The sequence below is a fragment of the Mustelus asterias genome, unplaced genomic scaffold (genome assembly GCF_964213995.1).
Source record: "Mustelus asterias unplaced genomic scaffold, sMusAst1.hap1.1 HAP1_SCAFFOLD_1927, whole genome shotgun sequence".
In the NCBI taxonomy this organism is placed as follows: domain Eukaryota; kingdom Metazoa; phylum Chordata; class Chondrichthyes; order Carcharhiniformes; family Triakidae; genus Mustelus; species Mustelus asterias.
The window spans coordinates 26,093-49,911 of NW_027591872.1; the positions used below are offsets into that span (position 1 = coordinate 26,093).

At 53.0% G+C, this 23,819-nt stretch overlaps 1 protein-coding gene across 1 annotated transcript; it reads right to left on the bottom strand.

The window, feature by feature from the left end:
* Window positions 1-8,740: 8,740 nt before the first annotated feature.
* Window positions 8,741-19,131, bottom strand: LOC144489021 (ribonuclease inhibitor-like). Its single transcript, XM_078206969.1, has 5 exons — window positions 18,962-19,131; window positions 14,805-14,975; window positions 11,409-11,579; window positions 9,814-9,981; window positions 8,741-8,869 (listed from the first exon to the last, which is right to left on the bottom strand). Exons 1-5 carry the CDS (start codon window positions 19,129-19,131, stop codon window positions 8,761-8,763), a joined length of 789 nt encoding a protein of 262 aa, XP_078063095.1. The 3' UTR covers window positions 8,741-8,760.
* Window positions 19,132-23,819: the final 4,688 nt, after the last annotated feature.

Genomic DNA, 23,819 nt, shown 5'->3' on the forward strand with positions numbered 1-23,819 from the left:
AGCACTGACCCTCTGACAGTGCAGCACTCCCTCAGCACTGACCCTCTGACAGTGCGGCGCTCCCTCAGCACTGACCCTCTGACAGTGCGGCACTCCCTCAGCACTGACCCTCTGACAGTGCGGCACTCCCTCAGCACTGACCCACTGACAGTGCGGCACTCCCTCAGCATTGACCCTCTGACAGTGCGGCACTCCCTCAGCACTGACCCTCTGACAGTGCGGCACTCCCTCAGCACTGACCCTCTGACAGTGCGGCATTCCCTCAGCACTGACTCTCTGACAGTGCAGCGCTCCCTCAGCACTGACCCTCTGACAGTGCGGCACTCCCTCAGCACTGACCCTCTGACAGTGCGGCACTCCCTCAGTACTGACCCTCTGACAGTGCGACACTCCCTCAGCACTGACCCTCTGACAGTGCGGCACTCCCTCAGTACTGACCCTCTGACAGTGCGACACTCCCTCAGCACTGACCCTCTGACAGTGCGGCACTCCCTCAGCACTGATCCCCTGACAGTGCGGCACTCCCTCAGCACTGACCCTCTGACAGTGCGGCACTCCCTCAGCACTGACCCTCTGACAGTGCGGCACTCCCTCAGTACTGACCCTCTGACAGTGCGGCACTCCCTCAGCACTGAACCTCTGACAGTGCGGCACTCCCTCAGCACTGACCCTCTGACAGTGCGGCACTCCCTCAGCACTGACTCTCTGACAGTGCGACACTCCCTCAGCACTGACCCTCTGACAGTACGGCACTCCCTCAGCACTGACCCTCTGACAGTGCGGCACTCCCTCAGCACTGACCCTCTGACAGTGCGGCACTCCCTCAGCACTGAACCTCTGACAGTGCGGCACTCCCTCAGCACTGACCCTCTGACAGTGCGGCACTCCCTCAGCACTGACCCTCTGACAGTGCGGCACTCCCTCAGCACACGAGTGAATTGAACATTCTGTGGGGGTTAATCCCCGTTTGCCTCGGGTGAAATTTCCGTGAACTTGCCCAGTGTCTGGGCCCCGCGGAGCTGACTCACCTGCACCCCGGAGCAGCTCACCGGCTCTGGAGAGGGAGAAGACATGCTAGCGGCTTGCGATGCCTTCTCTGGTCGAGCAGCATTCGAGAGGGCAGCGTCTGAACAGCAGAACCTGTGCAGGCGGCAGCGAGGGCGACGGGGGAAGTGAAGGTTCCGTCAGTGGAGGCTGGGAGGATCGGGCTGTCGATTCCCGGGGGGGAGGGAGGGAGTGGGGAGGGAGAGAGAGGTGGGTGGGGATGGAGTGACAGAAACGCAGAGTGTTTATTGAGTATGGTGACATGGCGGGGACCAGCTGACTCGGGGGCAGGAGCTGTTTACCGAGAGCGACACTCGATAAAACTTCAAAAACAACCTCACCCAGGGAGATGTGATCACGGGGAACAGAGAGAGAGACAAACACAGAAACAGAGAAACTGGAAGCAGGAGGAGGCCATTCGGCCCTTCCAGCTGCTCCACCATTCATTTTGATCCTTTCTGATCATCGAATTCAATATCCTGATCCCCCCCTTCCCCCCATATCCCTCGATCCCTTTCGCCCCAAGAGCGATATCTAATTTCTTCCTGAAATCACACAACGTTTTGGCCTCAACTACTTTCTGTGGGAGTGAATTCCACACATTCACCACCCTCTGGGTGAAGAAATTTCTCCTCACCTCAGTCCTAAAAGGTTTCCCCCTTACCCTCAAACTCTGACCCCAAGTTCTGGACTCCCCCCACCATCGGGAACATTCTTTCTGAGTCTACCCTGTCTAATCCTATGTTTCGACTCAGAGTTGTGAATGTAGCCCAATCCATCACGCAAACCAGCCTCCCATCCATTGACTCTGTCTACACTTCCCGCTACCTCGGGGAAAAGCAGCCAGCATAATCAAGGACCCCACACACCCCGGACATTCTCTCTTCCACCTTCTTCCGTCGAGAAAAAGATACAAAAGTCTGAGGTCACGGACCGACCGACTCAAGAACAGCTTCTTCCCTGCTGCTGTCAGACTTTTGAATGGACCTACCTTATATTAAGTTGATCTTTCTCTACACCCTAGCTGTGACTGTAACACTACATTCTGCACCCTCTCCTTTCCTTCTCCCCTATGTACTCTATGAACGGTATGTTTTGTCTGTATAGCGCGCAAGAAACAATACTTTTCACTGTATCCCAATACATGTGACAATAATAAATTAAATCGAATCAAAATGATTGCCCTGAGGGAGTGCCGCACTGTCAGATGGTCAGTGCTGAGGGAGTGCTGCACTGTCAGAGGGTCAGTGCTGAGGGAGTGCCGCACTGTCAGAGGGTCAGTGCTGAGGGAGTGCCGCACTGTCAGAGGGTCAGTGCTGAGGGAGTGCCGCACTGTCAGAGGGTCAGTGCTGAGGGAGTGCCGCACTGTCAGAGGGTCAGTGCTGAGGGAGTGCCGCACTGTCAGAGGGTCAGTGCTGAGGGAGTGCAGCACTGTCAGAGGGTCAGTGCTGAGGGAGTGGCGCACTGTCAGAGGTTCAGTGCTGAGGGAGTGCCGCACCGTCAGAGGGTCAGTGCTGAGGGAGTGCCGCACTGTCAGAGGGTCAGAACTGAGGGAGTGCCGCACTGTCAGAGGGTCAGTGCTGAGGGAGTGGCGCACTGTCAGAGGTTCAGTGCTGAGGGAGTGCCGCACTGTCAGAGGGTCAGAACTGAGGGAGTGCCGCACTGTCAGAGGGTCAGTGCCGAGGGAGTGCCGCACTGTCAGAGGGTCAGTGCTGAGGGAGTGCCGCACTGTCAGAGGGTCAGTGCTGAGGGAGTGCCGCACTGTCAGAGGTCAGTGCTGAGGGAGCGCCGCACTGTCAGAGGGTCAGTGCTGAGGGAGTGTCGCACTGTCAGAGGGTCAGTGCTGAGGGAGTGCCGCACTGTCAGAGGGTCAGTGCTGAGGGAGTGCCGCACTGTCAGAGGGTCAGTGCTGAGGGAGTGCCGCACTGTCAGAGGGTCAGTGCTGAGGGAGTGCCGCACTGTCAGAGGGTCAGTGCTGAGGGAGTGCCACACTGTCAGAGGGTCAGTGCTGAGGGAGTGCCGCACTGTCAGAGGGTCAGTGCTGAGGGAGTGCCGCACTGTCAGAGGGTCAGTACTGAGGGAGTGCCGCACTGTCAGAGGGTCAGTGCTGAGGGAGTGCCGCACTGTCAGAGGGTCAGTGCTGACGGACTGCCGCACTGTCAGAGGGTCAGTACTGAGGGAGTGCCGCACTGTCAGAGGGTCAGTGCTGAGGGACTGCCGTACTGTCAGAGGGTCAGTGCTGAGGGAGTGCCGCACTGTCAGAGGGTCAGTGCTGAGGGAGTGCCGCACTGTGGGAGGGTCAGTGCTGAGGGAGTGCCGCACTGTCAGAGGGTCAGTGCTGAGGGAGTGCCGCACTGTGGGAGGGTCAGTGCTGAGGGAGTGCCGCACTATCTGTATAGAATCATAAAATCACAACAGTTTAGCAGGCCTTTTGGCCCATCGAGTCTGCAGAGAGCACAATCCCACCCTGCTCCTATCCCTGTAACCCCGTGTATTTATCCCAGCTAATCCCCCTGGCACTAAGGGGGAATTTAGCATGGCCAATCCTTCTAATCTGCCTAACCAATCCACGTAATCTTTGGAGTGTGGGAGGAAACCGGAGCACCCGGAGGAAACCCATGCAGACACGGGGAGAACGTGCAGACTCCGCACAGACAGTGACCCGAGCCGGGAATCGAACCCGGGTCCCTGGAGCTGTGAGACAGCGGTGCTAACCCACTGTGCCACCGGGCTGTCGGGAATCGAACCAGGGTCCCTGGAGCTGTGAGGCAGCAGTGCTAACCCACTGTGCTACTGTGTTGAGAATAAAACTTTAATCTCTGTTGTCAGTGTATCTCAGAGCGCACACAGTGTTGATCATTAAGTGCTGCCCAATCGTGATGCAAAGCAGACGATTTGTTTGAATTCCGATTTCCGGATTCTTCCTGCTGGCTGCAGTGAACATTCCGCTGTGCGAGGATCGGAATGATCCCGGACTCTGTCTCCCCGTCTCACTCCCAACTCAGGGAAACTCTCCCACTGAATAAAGAGTGGACACTGTCTCCCCCTGCTGTCTGCTGCACGTATCCACAACGTGAGAAATCCGGTGCTGTACCTGTCCTGGGAGTGTTTGATGGGGGACAGTGTAGAGGGAGCTTTACTCTGTATCTAACCCCGTGCTGTACCTGTCCTGGGAGTGTTCGATGGGGACAGTGGAGAGGGAGCTTTACTCTGTATCTAACCCCGTGCTATACCTGTCCTGGGAGTGTTTGATGGGGACAGTGTAGAGGGAGCTTTACTCTGTATCTAACCCCGTGCTGTACCTGTCCTGGGAGTGTTTGATGGGGGACAGTGTAGAGGGAGCTTTACTCTGTATCTAACCCCGTGCTGTACCTGTCCTGGGAGTGTTTGATGGGGACAGTGTAGAGGGAGCTTTACTCTGTATCTAACCCCGTGCTGTACCTGTCCTGGGAGTGTTTGATGGGGGACAGTGTAGAGGGAGCTTGACTCTGTATCTAACCCCGTGCTGTACCTGTCCTGGGTGTGTTTGATGGGGACAGTGTAGAGGGAGCTTTACTCTGTATTTAACCCCGTGCTGTACCTGTCCTGGGAGTGTTTGATGGGGACAGTGTAGAGGGAGCTTTACTCTGTATTTAACCCCGTGCTGTACCTGTCCTGGGAGTGTTTGATGGGGACAGTGTAGAGGGAGCTTTACTCTGTATCTAACCCTGTGCTGTACCTGTCCTGGGAGTGTTTGATGGGGACAGTGTAGAGGGAGCTTTACTCTGTATCTCACCCCGTGCTGTACCTGTCCTGGGAGTGTTTGATGGGGGGACAGTGTAGAGGGAGCTTTACTCTGTATCTAACCCCGTGCTGTACCTGTCCTGGGAGTGTTTGATGGGGACAGTGTAGAGGGAGCTTTACTCTGTATCTAACCCCGTGCTGTGCCTGTCCTGGGAGTGTTTGATGGGGGACAGTGTAGAGGGAGCTTTACTCTGTATCTAACCCCGTGCTGTACCTGTCCTGGGAGTGTTTGATGGGGGACAGTGTAGAGGGAGCTTTACTCTATATCTAACCCCGTGCTGTACCTGTCCTGGGAGTGTTTGATGGGGACAGTGTAGAGGGAGCTTTACTCTGTATCTAACCCTGTGCTGTACCTGTCCTGGGAGTGTTTGATGGGGGACAGTGTAGAGGGAGCTTTACTCTGTATCTAACCCCGTGCTGTACCTGTCCTGGGAGTGTTTGATGGGGGACAGTGTAGAGGGAGCTTTACTCTGTATCTAACCCCGTGCTGTACCTGCCCTGCCGAACAGTGGTACTGTTCTCTAATAACATTTATTACCCGGGTTCGAATCCCACCACGGCAGATGGTGGAATTTGAATTCAATTAAAAATATCTGGAATTAAGAATCTACTGATGACCCATTGTCGGAAAAACCCATCTGGTTCCCTTTAGGGAAGGAAATCTGCCGTCCTTACCCGGTCTGGCCTACATGTGACTCCAGAGCCACAGCAATGTGGGTGCCTCTCAACTGTCCTCCAAGGGGCAACTAGGGATGGGCAATAAATACTGGCCCAGCCAGCGACACCCATGTCCCAGGAATGAATAAAAGCAAAGTACAGGATTGTGAGGTCACTCCCTCCCTCCCTTTCTCTCAGACCGTCTCCCATTTCCTGTGTCACACTCTCCCCACCCCGGTTTGACCTCCCCAAATGTACGCCACCTCTACGGGTCAAATTCCATTTGCCGCCCTTTCCTACCAGCCCATCGGTATCTCCCTGCGGTTCACAGCGATCCTCCTCGCTGGCCGGCCCATCTTCGTGCACTGGGTGGTAAATTTCCTGTCTGGAATGAGGTGGTCGGAAACTACACACCGTTGCTCAAGTTGCGCCTGGACTCCCGTTTTCGACAAAAACCACAAACTTGTTGATCACGACCCACCCCTAACTTCACATCCCATTCATCAACAGTTACCGCATTCTGCGGTGCATCTTGTAGATGGTACACACGGCTGTCACTGTGCGTCGGTGGTGGAGGGAGTGAGTGTTTGTGGTTCGCGTGTCGATCGAGCGGGGGCTGCGTTTTCCCAGATGGACAAAGAACGATACAGGAATAGGCCCTTCGGCCCACCAAGCCTGTGCCGATACAATGGTTTCTATCACTCATCCAGATGCCTCTTAAATGTTGTTAATGTTCCTGCTCCCACCACCTCCTCTGGCAGCGCGTTCCAGGCACCCACCGCTCTCTGCATGAAAGATTTCCCCCCCGCACATCTCCCTTAAACTTCCCCCCTCTCACCTTGAACCTGTGCCCCCCCCCCCCGGGTAACTGACACTTCCACCCTGGGGAAAAGCCTCTGACTCTCCACCCTGTCTCTGCCTCTCATTGTTCTGTAGACCAGGTCTCCCCTCAGCTTCCGTCTTTCCAGAGAAAACAATCTTCAACCTCTCCTCATAGCCGACACCCTCGAGACCAGGAAACATCCCGGTGAACCTTCTCTGCACTCTCTCCAAAGCTTCCACATCCTTCTGGCAGTGTGGTGACCAGAACAGCACGCAATGTTCCAAATGCGGCCTAACTGAAGTTTTATACAGCTGTAACATAACTTGTCAACTCTTATACTCGATGCCCCGGCCAATGAATGCATGCTTGCTGTCTGCCTTCTTGACCACCTTAACTGCCTGTGTTGCCACTTTCAGAGATCCGTGGACCTGTACGCCCAGATCCCTCTGTATAAGGACATAAGAACTAGGAGCAGGAGTTGGCCATCTGGCCCCTCGAGCCTGCCCCGCCATTCAATAAGATCATGGCTGATCTTTTTGTAGACTCAGACCCACTTACCCGCCCGCTCACCATAACCCTTAATTCCTTTACTGTTCAAAAATCTTATCTATCCTTGCCTTAAAAACATTCAATGAGGTAGCCTCAACTGCTTCACTGGGCAGGAAATTCCACAGATTCACAACCCTTTGTGTGAAGAAGTTCCTCCTCAACTCAGTCCTAAATCTGCTCCCCCTTATTTTGAGGCCATGCCCCCTAGTTCTAGTTTCACTCGCCAGTGGAAACAACTTCCCTGCTTCTATCTTATCGATTCCCTTCATAATCTTATATGTTTCTATAAGATCTCCCCTCATTCTTCTGAATTCCAATGAGTATCGCCCCAGTCTACTCAGTCTCTCCTCATAAACCAACCCTCTCAACTCCGGAATCAACCTAGTGAATCTCCTCTGCACCCCCTCCAGTGCCAGTATATCCTTTCTCAAGTAAGGAGACCAAAACTGTACACAGTACTCCAGGTGTGGCCTCACCAGCACCTTATACAGCTGCAACATAACCTCGCTGTTTTTAAACTCCATCCCTCTCGCAATGAAGGACAAAATTCCATTTGTCGTCTTAATTACCTGCTGCACCTGCAAACCAACTCCTTGTGATTCCTGCACAAGGACACCCAGATCCCTCTGCACAGCAGCATGCTGCAATTTTTTACCATTTAAATAATAGTCCATTTTGCTGTTATTCCGACCAAAATGGATGACCTCACATTTACCAACATTGTACTCCATCTGCCAGACCCTCGCCCACTCACTTAGACTATCTATATCCCTTTGCAGACTTTCAGCGTCCTCTGCACACTTTGCTCTTCCCCCAATCTTATGTCAATGCTCCTAAAGGTTCTGCCATTTACAGTATAATTCGCCCCTGAATTTGATCTTCCAAAATGCATCACCTCGCATTTGTGCAGATTAAACTCCATCTGCCATTTCGGACTGGTAGTTGAGGCTTGAGGCCTAGTTAGTAGCTGACATCTGAAGCCTGATTGGTAGAAATCATAGAAACCCAACAGTACAGAAAGAGGCCATTCGGCCCATCGAGCCTGCACCGACCTCAATCCCACCCAGGCCCTACCCCCATATCCCTACACATTTTACCCGCTAATCCCTCTAATCTACGCATCCCAGGACACTAAGGGGCAATTTTAGCATGGCCAATCAACCTAACCCGCACATCTTTGGACTGTGAAAGGAAACCGGAGCACCCGGAGGAAACCCACGCAGACACGAGGAGAATGTGCAAACTCCACACAGACAGTGACCCAAGCCAGGAATCGAACCCAGGTCCCTGGAGCTGTGAAGCAGCAGTGCTAACCACTGTGCTACCGTGCCGCCCACAGTTGAGGCTTGGGGCTCAACTGGTTGAGCCCCAAGCTCAACCTAGTTGAGGCTTGGGGCCTAACTGGTAGCTGGGATCTGGAGCCTGACTGGTAGTTGAGGTTTGGGGCCTAGTTGGTAGCTGGGATTTGAGGCCTGACTGTAATTGAGGCTTGAGGCCTTGTTGGTCGTGAGATCTTGGGCCGAACTGGTAGTTGAGGTTTTGGGCCTGGCTGATATCTGGAGCCTGACTGGTAGTTGAGGTTTGAAGCCTACTTGGCAGTTGAGGCCTGAGGCCTAGTTGGTAGTGAGATCTGAAGCCTGACTGGTAATTGAGTCTTGGGGCCTAGATGGTAGCTGCGGTTTGAGGCCTGACTGGTAGTTGAGGTTTGGGGCCTAGTTGGCAGTTGGGACCTAGTTGGTATTTGGGATGCGGGGGCTGAGTGGTGGGGAGACTTTGAGCTGAGTTAATCGTCCTAGCCTGGGATCGAATTGACGTCCAAGTTGCCGGGAAAGTTGTCCACCTACGGACGGTCACACAAAAAACTCGACACACACACAGAGCGGTAGGAGCGGAACTGTTTTTATTCAGGCCCGAGGTGGATGGTGTTGAACTTCTACCCTCAGCCCAGCTCCCGACTCGTTCATCAGGTCCAATCGATTCTTCCCGTCCTTAGTGAAGCGATTCCCCTTCAACCTTCAAAACCAGAAAAAGGGCGGGAATGTGATTCAAAATGGCCGCTGGGGGTGGACAATGTGAATTTACCCCCGCGGACATCCGGAAACATTCCGGAGCTCTCCCCATCATGCCCTGCGCCCAATAATCATCCCTTAACTCAAATCAATAATCACTCACCGTCCAATCATTTAACTCTGCCTTTTTTGTATGTGGAATCTTGCTGTGCACAACTTAGCTGCATTGTGTCAGCCCCGTGCAGGCGTTTCTGCTCCACACGGGCCTGCTCCCTCCCTCTCTCTCCGCCCTCCCCCCCGGTCAACCTATCCTCCCGTTCCTCCCTCCCCCCCCCAACATCGACACCATTCACTCGGCCACTTCCTGTGGGAGCGAGTCCCACATTCCCCCCACCCCCACTCCCCGGGTGAAGAAGTTTCTCCTGAATCCCACCCCCCCCTCCCCCACCGACTGGGTTTATTCGCAACCCGCCCCATAGAAACTAGAAGCAGGAGGAGGCCATTCGGCCTTCCAGCCTGCCCCGCGATTCATTTTGATCATGGCTGATCATCAAATTCAATATCCTGATCCCCCCCTTCCCCCCATATCCCTCGATCCCTTTAGCCCCAAGAGCGAAATCTAATTTCTTCCTGAAATCTCACAACGTTTTGGCCTCAACTACTTTCTGTGGGAGTGAATTCCACACATTCACCACCCTCTGGGTGAAGAAATTTCTCCTCACCTCAGTCCTAAAAGGTTTCCCCCTTATCCTCAAACTCTGACCCCTAGTTCTGGACTCCCCCCACCATTGGGAACATTCTTTCTGAATCCACCCTGTCTAACCCTGTTAGAATTTTATAAGTTTCTATGAGATCCCCTCTCACTCTTCTAAACTCCCATCAATGGCCTCCCCCCAATCCACCGTCACGCAGCTGTAGATACCGCCCCCAGGTGGTTGGGGTCCTCACCGTATCTCCTCCAGGTGGGGACAGGCCTCGATGAGGCCCTGGATGCCACTGACTGACCGGTCGGAGAAGACGTTGCCTTGGAGATCGAGTGAGCGGAGTGAGGCCTTCCCGCTCAGGCTTGATGTCAGGATCTCCGTGGCGAAATCCGTCAGGCCATTGGAGGCCAACCTGGGGGGGGTGGTCAAAGGAGAGTCAAAAATACAAAAGGTCAGTGATTGGCAAATGGCACCCAGCGCGCAGAGAACTGAATCTCACCCACCACCCCTTCTCCCGGTTCCCCCAGATATCTCCCAGAGATCACCACACTTTCATTTAAAGACAAATGCGAGGTGATGCATTTTGGTAGATTGAACCAGGGCAGGACTTACTCAGTTAATGGTAGGGCGTTGGGGAGAGTTACAGAACAAAGAGATCTAGGGGTACAGGTTCATAGCTCCTTGAAAGTGGAGTCACAGGTGGACAGAGTGGTGAAGAAGGCATTCGGCATGCTTGGTTTCATCGGTCAGAACATTGAATACAGGAGTTGGGACGTCTTGTTGAAGTTGTACAAGACATTGGTAAGGCCACACTTGGAATACTGTGTACAGTTCTGGTCACCCTATTATAGAAAGGATATTATTAAACTAGAAAGAGTGCAGAAAAGATTTACTAGGATGCTACCAGGACTTGATGGATTGAATTATAAGGAGAGGCTGGATAGACTGGAACTTTTTTCTCTGGAGCGTAGGAAGCTGAGGGGTGACCTTATAGAGGTCTATAAAATAATGAGGGGCACAGATCAGCTAGATAGTCAATATCTTTTCCCAAAGGTAGGGGAGTCTAAAACTAGAGGGCATAGGTTTAAGGTGAGAGGGGAGAGATCCAATAGGATCTAGAGGGGCAATTTTTTCACACACAGAGTGGTGAGTGTCTGGAACAAGCTGCCAGAGGTAGTAGTAGAGGTGGGTACAATTTTGACTTTTAAAAAGCATTTAGACAGTTACATGGGTAAGATGGGTATAGAGGGATATGGGCCAAACGCAGGCAATTGGGACTAGCTTAGTGGTTAAAAACTGGGCAGCATGGACAGGTTGGGCCTGTTTCCATGCTGTAAACCTCTATGACTCTATGACACACCGCGGGTGAGATGTCAGGCTAACAGATGTCAGACATTAGGCCCAGAATAAAGCCTGGGTGTTTCCTACTTTGCGTGTGTGAGTGAGTGTGCGTGTGTGTGGATCTGTCCCGCATTACCACACCGGGTTGTGAGAGATTGTGGCGAACTTGTCACTGTCGGTTGCAATTGAAACCTGGGCCATCCCTGTGGTGCGCGTGCCAGGGTCCGCACCATGCGATGGGTGAGATATCAGGCTAACTCAGCACTAGGCCCGAAACGAAGCCTGAGACTTCCCTGCCCAGCAGCACCGAATGAGCGTGTGAGCAAGCACAGAACAGGCGAGCCCCAGGCTTTATTTCTGGCCTAACGCCAAGTAAACCGAAATCTCAGCTGCTGTGTGTGGTACCGAGCTCAGCACGGATACAGCAGGAAAAGCCCAGGCTTCAGTTGCGGCCTGGTGCTGAATTGCCCCCGCCCTGGTCACTGGCTTCAGTCTTACCCGAGGTTTTGTATCCCGCAGTCGGGTTTCTGCAGTGCCGTGCAGAGGTACTGGATTCCCACGTCGCCCAGTCTATTTCCGCTCAGGTCTATGGCAAGCAGTGACTTGTTCGAGGAGAGAACGGCGGAAAGTTCTGGGGCGCAGACATCCGAGAGATTGTTATCGGCTAAACTGTGGAGAGTAGAGAGATAGAGGTGTAGAAACATCGAAACTAGAAGCAGAAGGAGGCCATTCGGCCCTTCCAACCTGCCCCACCATACATTTTGATCATGGCTGATCATCCAATTCAATATCCTGATTCCCCCCCTTCCCCCCATATCCCTCGATCCCTTTCGCCCCAAGAGCGACATCTAATTTCTTATTGAAATCAAAAGAACAAAGAACAGTACAGCACAGGAAACAGGCCCTTCGGCCCTCCAAGCCTGTGCCGCTCATTGGTCCAACTAGACCAATCATTTGTATCCCTCCATTCCCAGACTGCTCATGTGACTATCCAGGTAAGTCTTAAACGATGTCAGCGTGCCTGCCTTCACCACCCTACTTGGCAGCGCATTCCAGGCCCCCACCACCCTCTGTGTAAAAAACATCCCTCTAAGATCTGAGTTATACTTCGCCCCTCTCACCTTGAGCCCGTGACCCCTCGTGATCGTCACCTCCGATCTGGGAAAAAGCTTCCCACTGTTCACCCTATCTATACCCTTCATAATCTTGTACACCTCTATTAGATCTCCCCTCATTCTCCGTCTTTCCAGGGAGAACAAGCCCAGTTTACTCAATCTCTCCTCATAGCTAAGACCCTCCATACCAGGCAACATCCTGGTAAACCTTCTCTGCACTCTCTCCAATGCCTCCACGTCCTTCTGGTAGTGCGGCGACCAGAACTGGACGCAGTACTCCAAATGTGGCCCAACCAGCGTTCTATACAGCTGCATCATCAGACTCCAGCTTTTATACTCTATACCCCGTCCTATAAAGGCAAGCATACCATATGCCTTCTTCACCACCTTCTCCACCTGTGTTGCCACCTTCAAGGATTTGTGGACTTGCACACCCAGGTCCCTCTGTGTTTCTATACTCTTGATGGCCCTGCCATTTATTGTATAACTCCTCCCTACATTATTTCTTCCAAAATGCATCACTTTGCGTTTATCTGGATTAAATCACACAACGTTTTGGCTTCAACTACTTTCTGTGGGAGTGAATTCCACACATTCACCACCCTCTGGGTGAAGAAATTTCTCCTCACCTCAGTTCTAAAAGGTTTCCCCCTTATCCTCAAACTCTGACCCCTAGTTCTGGACTCCCCCCACCATCGGGAACATTCTTTCTGAATCCACCCTGTCTAACCCTGTTAGAATTTTATAAGTTTCTATGAGATCCCCTCTCACTCTTCTAAACTCCAGTGAATATAATCCTAACCCACTTAGTCTCTCCTCATATGACAGACCTGCCATCCCAGGAATCAGCCTGGTAAACCTTCGCTGCGCTCCCTCCACAGCAAGGACATCCTTCCTCAGATAAGGAGACTAAAACTGCGCACAATACTCCAGGTGTGGCCTCACCAACACCCTGTACAAGAACTGAGGAGAGTGGAGAAAGGGGTTGTGGGGTCGAGAGGGAGGGTATGATGGAGACAGGGAGAGAGAGGGAGGCTCGTAACAAGAGGAAGGGGACAAGCAAGGGGGAGTGAGATGGCGGGAGGGAGTGAGGAAGGTATGGGAGAGAGAGGGAGGGTGGAGACAGGGAGAGAAGGAGAGGGAGGGTGGAGACAGGGAGGAGAGAGAGAGAGACAGGGAGGAGAGAGAGAGGGAAGGGAGGAGAGAGGGAGGGAAGGGAGGAGAGAGGGAGGGAAGGGAGGAGAGAGGGAGGGAAGGGAGGAGAGAGGGAGGGAAGGGAGGAGAGAGAGAGGGGGTTGGGATGGAGAGAGAGAGGGGGAAGGGATGGAGAGAGAGGGGGAAGGGATGGAGAGAGAGGGGGAAGGGATGGAGAGAGAGGGGGAAGGGATGGAGAGAGTGGGGGAAGGGATGGAGAGAGAGGGGGAAGGGATGGGGAGAGAGGGAGGGATGGAGAGAGAGGGGGAAGGGATGGAGAGAGAGGGGGAAGGGAGAGAGAGGGGGAAGGGATGCAGAGGGAGGGAGAGATGGAGAGAGACGGAGGGATGGAGAGAGAGGGAGGGATGGAGAGAGAGAGAGGGATGGAGGGATGGAGAGGGATGGAGGGATGGAGAGGGATGGAGGGATGGAGAGAGAGGGAGGGATGGAGAGAGAGGGAGGATGGAGAGAGGAGGGATGGAGAGAGGGAGGGATGGAGAGAGAGAGGGAGGGATGGAGAGAGAGGGAGGGATGGAGAGAGAGGGAGGGATGGAGAGAGAGGGAGGGATGGAGAGAGAGGGAGGGATGGAGAGAGAGGGAGGGATGGAGAGAGAGGGAGGGATGGAGAGAGAGGGAGGGATGGAGAGAGAGGGAGGGATGGAGAGAGGGAGGGATGGAGAGAGAGGGAGGGATGGAGAGAGAGGGAGGGATGGAGAGAGAGGGAGGGATGGAGAGAGAGGGAGGGATGGAGAGAGAGGGAGGGATGGAGAGAGAGGGAGGGATGGAGAGAGAGGGAGGGATGGAGAGAGAGGGAGGGATGGAGAGAGAGGGAGGGATGGAGAGAGAGGGAGGGATGGAGAGAGAGGGAGGGATGGAGAGAGAGGGAGGGATGGAGAGAGAGGGAGGGATGGAGAGAGAGGGAGGGATGGAGAGAGAGGGAGGGATGGAGAGAGAGGGAGGGATGGAGAGAGAGGGAGGGATGGAGAGAGAGGGAGGGATGGAGAGAGAGGGAGGGATGGAGAGAGAGGGAGGGATGGAGAGAGAGGGAGGGATGGAGAGAGAGGGAGGGATGGAGAGAGAGGGAGGGATGGAGAGAGAGGGAGGGATGGAGAGAGAGGGAGGGATGGAGAGAGAGGGAGGGATGGAGAGAGAGGGAGGGATGGAGAGAGAGGGAGGGATGGAGAGAGAGGGAGGGATGGAGAGAGAGGGAGGGATGGAGAGAGAGGGAGGGATGGAGAGAGAGGGAGGGATGGAGAGAGAGGGAGGGATGGAGAGAGAGGGAGGGATGGAGAGAGAGGGAGGGATGGAGAGAGAGGGAGGGATGGAGAGAGAGGGAGGGATGGAGAGAGAGGGGGAAGGGTTGGAGAGAGAGGGAGGGATGGAGAGAGAGGGAGGGATGGAGAGAGAGGGCGGGATGGAGAGAGAGAGGGAGGGATAGAGAAGAGAGGGAGGGATGGAGAGAGAGGGGGAAGGGATGGAGAGAGGGGGAGGGATGGAGAGGGGGAAAAGACAGTGTTGGTGGGTGTTGCTCCCTCACTGAGCAGGGCTGGACTCGGTGGGGGAGGCTAGCTGGTTACAAACTCACTGTAACGCCTGGAGTTTGCAGTCTGGACTCTGCAGGGCAATACTGAGGGCGATGGTTCCAGAATCTCCCAGTCCGTTCCCACTGACATCCAACTCGACAAGAGACACACCCGCTCCGAGCAGGCAGGAGAGATCATCCACACAGCCCGAGGAGAGGCCATTCCCATGCACACTGCAGAGAGAATATAACACACACAGTCACAAACCCCTCTAACTGTGCGGCACTCCCTCAGCACTGACCCTCTGACAGTGCGGCACTCCCTCAGCACTGACCCTCTGACAGTGCGGCACTCCCTCAGCACTGACCCTCTGACAGTGCGGCACTCCCTCAGCACTGACCCTCTGACAGTGCGGCACTCCCTCAGCACTGACCCTCTGACAGTGCGGCACTCCCTCAGTACTGACCCTCTGACAGTGCGGCACTCCCTCAGCACTGACCCTCTGACAGTGCGGAACTCCCTCAGCACTGACCCTCTGACAGTGCGGCTCTCCCTCAGTACTGACCCTTTGACAGTGCGGCACTCCCTCAGCACTGACCCTCTGACCGTGAGGCACTCCCTCAGCACTGACCCTCTGACGGTGCGGCACTCCCTCAGCACTGACCCTCTGACAGTGCAGCACTCCCTCAGCACTGACCCTCTGACAGTACGGCACTCCCTCAGTACTGACCCTCTGACAGTGCGGCTCTCCCTCAGTACTGACCCTTTGACAGTGCGGCACTCCCTCAGCACTGACCCTCTGACCGTGAGGCACTCCCTCAGCACTGACCCTCTGACGGTGCGGCACTCCCTCAGCACTGACCCTCTGACAGTGCGGCACTCCCTCAGCACTGACCCGCTGACAGTGCGGCACTCCCTCAGCACTGACCCTCTGACAGTGCGGCACTCCCTCAGCACTGACCCTCTGACAGTGCGGCACTCCCTCATGTTGTTGGTGTTGGTAAAATTCATAAAAAATTAACAGTCTAAGAGGTGAAATTATGACAAATTCCCTTTAAAATGTCCTGTTTTTTCTGTGCTTCGAGAGTTTAAAAAATGCTGGTGCTTATTGAGTACACAGACTGAAACATTGTCTCCACGGCCAAACAGCAGGATTGCCTTTGTAACAGGCTTCAGGCATTTGAATTTGAGCCAGTCAGTTTAAATTCGGTACTTTGCTCCCAGCAACCTATTAGATTTCAGATTGCTATTTTGGTAAGCTGAGCACTGATGCTATTGCGGGAAATATTTATCTGTCATCCGGGGGTATCAGAGATGGGGTCAGTGAGACAAATGAGCAGATCAACTTCCACCTGTCACCGCTCAAGGGAGAGAACCTGTCGGCTCTCGTAGCGACATTTATGTCTTAAGAGAAAGCCTAATCTCAATCGTGAAGAGAGCAAAAGAAGACAGAAGATTCCAGAAGATGAGAAACGTGGTTGTAATTTAGCGAGTGACTAAAAATTCGACTTATTTGTTTATAAGTGGAACTGTATTTGTCTGAACAGCATTCTGTTAGAATAATGTTTTATCTGCTTTGTTAATAAAGAAAGAACAAAGAAAATTACAGCACAGAAACAGGCCCTTCGGCCCTCCAAGCCTGCACCGACCATGCTGCCCGACTGAACTAAAAACCCCTGCCCTTCCAGGGACCATATCCCTCTATTCCCATCCTATTCATGTATTTGTCAAGACGCCCCTTAAAACTCACTATTGTATCCGCTTCCACTCCCTCCCCCGGCAGCAAGTTCCAGGCACCCACCACCCTCTGTGTAAAGAATCTGCCTCGTACATCTCCTTTAAACTTTGCCCCTCGCACCTTAAACCTGTGCCCCCCCAGTAATTGACACTTCCACCCTGGGAAAAAGCTTCTGACTATCCACTCTGTCCATGCCTCTCATAATCTTGTAGACTTCTATCAGGTCTCCCCTCAACCTCTGTCGTTCCAGTGAGAACAAACCAAGTTTCTCCAACCTCTCCTCATAGCTAATGCCCTCCATACCAGGCAACATCCTGGTAAATCTTTTCTGTACCCTCTCCAAAGCCTCCACATCCTTCTGGTAGTGTGGCGACCAGAATTGAACACTATATTCCAAGTGCGGCCTTACTAAGGTTCTATAAAGCTGCAACATCACTTGCCAATTTTTAAACTCAATGCCCCGGCCGATGAAGGCAAGCATGCCGTATGCCTTCTTGACTACCTTCTCCACCTGCATTGCCACTTTCTGTGACCTGTGTACCTGTACACCCAGATCCCTCTGCCTATCAATATTCTGAAGGGTTCTGCCATTTACTGTATATTTCCTATCTGTATCAGACCTTCCAAAATGCATTACCTCACATTTGTCCAGATTAAACTCCATCTGCCATCTCTCCGCCCAAGTCTCCAACCGATCTATATCCTGCTGTATCCTCTGATGGTCCTCATCGCTATCCGCAAATCCACCAACCTTTGTGTCGTCTGCAAACTTACTAATCAAACCCGTTTAGTTAACCCGTTCACTGTTAGAAGAATAAAGTGTTACTTGTTGATTTTACAGAGTCAGTCTATGCTAGTTATTTAAGACCATCTGACATAGGAGCAGAATGAGGCCACTCGGCCCATCGACTCTGCTCCGCCATTCAATCATGGCTGATATTTTTCTCATCCCCATTCTCCTGCCTTTTCCCCATAACCTCTGATCCCCTTATTAATCAAGACCCTGTCTATCTCTGTCTTAAACACACTCAATGACCCGACCTCCTCTGTGACAAAGAGTTCCACAGATTCACCACCCTCTGGCTGAAGAAATTCCTCCTCATCTCTGTTTTAAAGGATCGTCCTTTTACCCTGAGGTTGTGCCTCTGGTTCTAGTTTTTCCCACTGGTGGAAACATCCTCTCCACGTCCACTCTATCCAGGCCTCGCAGTATCCTGTAAGTTTCAATAAGATTCCTCAGCGTTGCTGAAGTGTAGGTCGTACTATTTCTCACACTCACTTTAATAGGTAAGAACTAGGAGCAGGAGTAGGCCATCTGGCCCCTCGAGCCTGCTCTGCCATTCAATAAGATCATGGCTGATCTTTTCGTGGACTCAGCTCCACTTACCCGCCCGCTCACCATAACCCTTAATTCCTTTACTGTTCAAAAATTTATCTATCCTTGCCTTAAAAACATTCAATGAGGTAGCCTCAACTGCTTCACTGGGCCGGGAATTCCACAGATTCACAACCCTTTGTGTGAAGAAGTTCCTCCTCAACTCAGTCTTAAATCTGCTTCCCCTTATTTTGAGGCCATGCCCCCTAGTTCTAGTTTCACCTGCCAGTGGAAACAACTTCCCTGCTTCTATCTTATCCATTCCCTTCATAATCTTATATGTTTCTGTAAGATTTCCCCTCATTCTTCTGAATTCCAATGAGTATAGTCCCAGTCTACTCAGTCTCTCCTCATAAACCAACCCTCTCAACTCCGGAATCAACCTAGTGAATCTCCTCTGCACCCCCTCCAGTGCCAGTATATCCTTTCTCAAGTAAGGAGACCAAAACTGTCCACAGTACTCCAGGTGTGGCCTCACCAGCACCTTATACAGCTGCAACATAACCTCGCTGTTTTTAAACTCCATCCCTCTCGCAATGAAGGACAAAATTCCATTTGTCGTCTTAATTACCTGCTGCACCTGCAAACCAACTCCTTGTGAATCCTGCACAAGGACACCCAGGTCCCTCTGCACAGCAGCATGCTGCAATTTTTTACCATTTAAATAATAGTCCATTTTGCTGTTAGTCCGACCAAAATGGATGACCTCACATTTACCAACATTGTACTCCATCTGCCAGACCCTCGCCCACTCACTTAGACTATCTATATCCCTTTGCAGACTTTCAGCGTCCTCTGCACACTTTGCTCTGCCACTCATCTGAGTGTCATCTGCGAATTTTGACACAGTATGAGGTGAGGTATTCCTATTTGAATGGTTAGGTGTTCGTTCTCAGAGTGGGGGGGTGGTAAAGCCATCTCTGCTTTGTAACAGACAGCACTGAGGGGCAGCGGGTATCGATCCGGCTGTATTGTCCAGTTTTCTTCACACTATCAGTCCAAGACACTGCAATACTTGACTACCTTTGAGCCATGCTTGCCCACATCTGGTGCCCCCCCCGCCGGTCCCCACGCTGTCCCATGTCAAACAAGGACTCTGCACTTACTCCAGCCTCTGCAGTTTGCAGCGGGAATCTCTCAACGCCGTGCTCAGGCTTTTGAGGCCTACGTCTCCCAGGCTGTTCGCCCTCAGCTGCAGGTTCCTCAGCGACTCATTGCCAGACAGGGAGGCTGCAAATTCTCGCACCCCGACCTCCGACAGACCGTTGTTGACCATCCTGCCAGGGGGGCAAACAAATTTACCGTCAGACCCATCATCCAAATGGAGGAGGCCCCATTCAGCCCTTCCTCCAGCCTGTAACACAGGAACAGGAGGAGGCCCCATTCAGCCCCTTCTCCAGCCTGTAACACAGGAACAGGAGGAGGCCCCATTCAGCCCCTTCTCCAGCCTGTTACACAGGAACAGGAGGAGGCCCCATTCAGCCCCTTCTCCAGCCTGTTACACTGGAACAGGAGGAGGCCCCATTCAGCCCCTTCTCCAGCCTGTTACACTGGAACAGGAGGAGGCCCCATTCAGCCCCTTCTCCAGCCTGTTACACAGGAACAGGAGGAGGCCCCATTCAGCCCCTTCTCCAGCCTGTTACACAGGAACAGGAGGAGGCCCCATTCAGCCCCTTCTCCAGCCTGTTACACAGGAACAGGAGGAGGCCCCATTCAGCCCCTTCTCCAGCCTGTTACACTGGAACAGGAGGAGGCCCCATTCAGCCCCTTCTCCAGCCTGTTCCACAGGAACAGGAGGAGGCCATTCAGCCCCTTCTCCAGCCTGTTACACAGGAACAGGAGGAGGCCCCATTCAGCCCCTTCTCCAGCCTGTTACACAGGAACAGGAGGAGGCCCCATTCAGCCCCTTCTCCAGCCTGTTACACAGGAACAGGAGGAGGCCCCATTCAGCCCCTTCTCCAGCCTGTTACACAGGAACAGGAGGAGGCCCCATTCAGCCCCTTCTCCAGCCTGTTACACAGGAACTGGAGGAGGCCATTCAGCCCCTTCTCCAGCCTGTTACACAGGAACAGGAGGAGGTCCCATTCAGCCCCTTCTCCAGCCTGTTACACAGCAACAGGAGGAGGCCCCATTCAGCCCCTTCTCCAGCCTGTTACACAGGAACAGGAGGAGGCCCCATTCAGCCCCTTCTCCAGCCTGTTACACAGGAACAGGAGGAGGCCCCATTTAGCCCCTTCTCCAGCCTGTCACACAGGAACAGGAGGAGGCCCCATTCAGCCCCTTCTCCAGCCTGTTACACAGGAACAGGAGGAGGCCCCATTTAGCCCCTTCTCCAGCCTGTCACACAGGAACAGGAGGAGGCCCCATTCAGCCCCTTCTCCAGCCTGTTACACAGGAACAGGAGGAGGCCCCATTTAGCCCCTTCTCCAGCCTGTTACACAGGAACAGGAGGAGGCCATTCAGCTAGTTCTCCAACTCATAATCTGATCCCTCCCCTTCCCCCCATATCCCTCAATCCCTTTATCCCCAAGAGCGAAATCTAATTTCTTCCTGAAATCACACAACGTTTTGGCCTCAACTACTTTCTGTGGGAGTGAATTCCACACATTCACCACCCTCTGGGTGAAGAAATTTCTCCTCACCTCAGTTCTAAAAGGTTTCCCCCTTATCCTCAAACTCTGACCCCTAGTTCTGGACTCCCCCCACCATCGGGAACATTCTATCTGAATCTCCCCTTTCTCTACTTTCTCAGAAGACTAAGGAAATTTGGCATGTCCGCTATGACTCTCACCAACTTTTACAGATGCTCCATAGAAAGCATTCTTTCTGGTTGTATCACAGCTTGGTCTGGGCTCCTGCTCTGCCCAAGACCGCAAGGAACTAAAAAGGGTTGTGAATGTAGCCCAATCCATCACTCAAACCAGCCTCCCATCCATTGACTCTGTCTACACTTCCCGCTGCCTCGGGGAAAAGCAGCCGGCATAATCAAGAACCCCACACACCCCGGACATTCTCTCTTCCACCTTCTTCCATCGGGAAAAAGATACAAAAGTCTGAGGTCACGTACCGACCGACTCAAGAACAGCTTCTTCCCTGCTGCTGTCAGACTTTTGAATGGACCTACCTTATTAAGTTGATCTTTCTCTACACCCTAGCTATGACTGTAACACTACACTCTGCACTCTCTCCCTTCCTTCTCCCCTATGTACTCCATGAACGGTATGCTTTGTCTGTATAGCGCGCAAGAAACAATACTTTTCACTGTATCCCAATACCTGTGACAATAATAAATAAAATCAAAGTTCCCCCTCTCACCTTCAGCCCGTGCCCCCGAGGATTAGACATTTCAGCTCTGGGAGAAAGATTCTGACTGTCAGCCCTATCTGCGCCTCTCAGGATTTTATAGACTTCTATCAGGTCTCCCCCCGAGCCTCCGGCGCTCCAGAGAAAACAACCCGAGTTCATCCAGCCTCTCCTGACAGCTCAAACCCTCCAATCCAGGCAGCGTCCTGGTGAACCTCTTCTATACTCTCTCCAAAGCCTCCACATCCTTCCTGTAATGTGGCGACCAGAATTGAACCCAATACTCGAAGTGCGGCCTAACTAACATCCTGGGGGTTGCCTTTGACTGGAAACTGAACTGGGACCCAGCCAGTTAGAGAGACAATCTAACCATCTCCCCTTGACGTTCAATGGCATTCCCATTGCTGAATCCCCTCTCCCACTCTCAACATCCTGGGAGTTACCACTGACCAGAAACTGAACTGGACCCAGCCGTATAAACACAGTGGCTCCCAGAGCAGGTCAGAGGCTGGGAATCCTGCGGAGAGTAACTCACCTCCTGACTCCCCCCGCCAAAGCCTGTCCACCATCTACAAGGACACAGTCAGGAGTGTGATGGAACACTCTCCACTCGCCTGGATGGGTGCGGCTCCCAACAACACTCGAGAAGCTCAACACCATCCAGGACAAAGCAGCCCCGCTCGATCGACACACTAACCACAAACACTCACTCCCTCCACCCCCGACGCACAGTGACAGCCGTGTGTACCATCTACAAGATGCACCGCAGCGACTCACCAAGGCTCCTTAGGCAGCACCTTCCAAACCCACCACCTCTACCATCGAGAAGGACAAGGGCAGCAGATACCTGGGAACACCCCCACCTGGAGGCTCCCCTCACTCACCATCCCAACTTGGAAATATATCATAGAATCCATAGAGTTCCTAGAGTGCAGAAGGAGGCCATTCGGCCCATCGAGTCTGCACCAACCACGATCCCACCCGGGCCCTATCCCCGCAACCCCACACATTTACCCCAGCTAGTCCCGCCGACACTAAGGGACAGTTTAGCACGGCCAATCCATCTAACCTGCTCATCTTTGGACTGTGGGAGGAAACCGGAGCGCCCGGAGGAAACCCACACAGACACGGGGAGAACGTGCAGACTCCGCACAGACAGTGACCCGAGCCGGGAATCGAACCTGGGTCCCTGGTGCTGTGAGGCAGCAATGCCAACCCCTGTGCCAACTGTGCCAACCTTCACAGTCGCTGGGTCAAAATCCTGGAATTCCCTCCCTAAGGGCATTGTGGGTCAACCCACAGCACATGATCTGCAGCGATTCAAGATGGCAGCTCCCCCACCACCTTCTCAAGGGCAACTAGGGATGGGCAATAAATGCTGATGTGGAGATGTCGGCATTGGACTGGGGCGAACACAGTAAGAGTTTTAACAACACCAGGTTAAAGTCCAACAGGTTTATTTGGTAGCAATGAGGACGACCTAAACCGGGATCTTGGGTTCATGTCACACTATCGGTAACCCCAACAACTTGTCTGGACTTGCAGAATCTCACTGGCTGTCCTGTCTGGAGACAATACACATTTCTTTAACATAGAACAGTACAGCACAGAACAGGCCCTTCGGCCCACGATGTTGTGCCGAGCTTTATCTGACACCAAGATCAAGCTATCCCACTCCCTATCATCCTGGTGTGCTCCATGTGCCTATCCAATAACCGCTTAAATGTTCCTAAAGTGTCCGACTCCACTATCACTGCAGGCAGTCCATTCCACACCCCAACCACTCTCTGCGTAAAGAACCTACCTCTGATATCCTTCCTATATCTCCCACCACGAACCCTATAGTTATGCCCCCTTGTAATAGCTCCATCCACCCGAGGAAATAGTCTTTGAACGTTCACTCTATCTATCCCCTTCATTTTATAAACCTCTATTAAGTCTCCCCTCAGCCTCCTCCGCTCCAGAGAGAACAGCCCTAGCTCCCTCAACCTTTCCTCATAAGACCTACCCTCCAAACCAGGCAGCATCCTGGTAAATCTCCTCTGCACTCTTTCCAGCGCTTCCACATCCTTCTTATAGTGAGGTGACCAGAACTGCACACAATATTCCAAATGTGGTCTCACCAAGGTCCTGTACAGTTGCAGCATAACCTGTGCTTAATGCTCCCTCCACTCACATTGTCTGTACCTTTAAGACCTGGTTGGCTGTAGAGATTCGCATTCTAATCAGTATTCTGTAACTTGATTTTGTGTCTCTGTGCCCTGTTTGAGAGCAGATTTCCACTCCATCTGACGAAGGAGCAGCGCTCCGAAAGCTTATGGTATTTGCTACCAAATAAACCTGTTGGACTTTAACCTGGTGTTGTTAAAACTCTTAAAATAAATACTGGCCAGCCAGTGACACCCATGTCTCACGGTGGCACAGTGGTTAACACCGATGCCTCACAGCGCCAGGGACCCGGGTTCGATTCCCGGCTTGGGTCACTGTCTGTGTGGAGTCTGCACGTTCTCCCCGTGTCTGCGTGGGTTTCCTCCGGGCGCTCCGGTTTCCGCCCACAGTCCGAAAGATGGACAGGTTAGGTGGATTGGCCCTGATAAATTGTCCCTGAGTGTCTGGGGGCTCTCGCAGTGTAAATGCACGGGGTTACGGGGATAGGGCCTG

Coding starts and splice junctions, on each gene's coding strand:
- LOC144489021 (XM_078206969.1), bottom strand. CDS start 19,131: ATGGTCAACAACGGTCTGTCGGAGGTCGGGGTGCGAGAATTTGCAGCC. Junction 14,976..18,961: donor TGCAAACTGCAGAGGCTGGA/GTAAGTGCAGAG, acceptor TTCTCTCTGCAG/TGTGCATGGGAATGGCCTCT. Junction 9,982..11,408: donor TGCGGGATACAAAACCTCGG/GTAAGACTGAAG, acceptor CACCCCCCCCAG/GTTGGCCTCCAATGGCCTGA.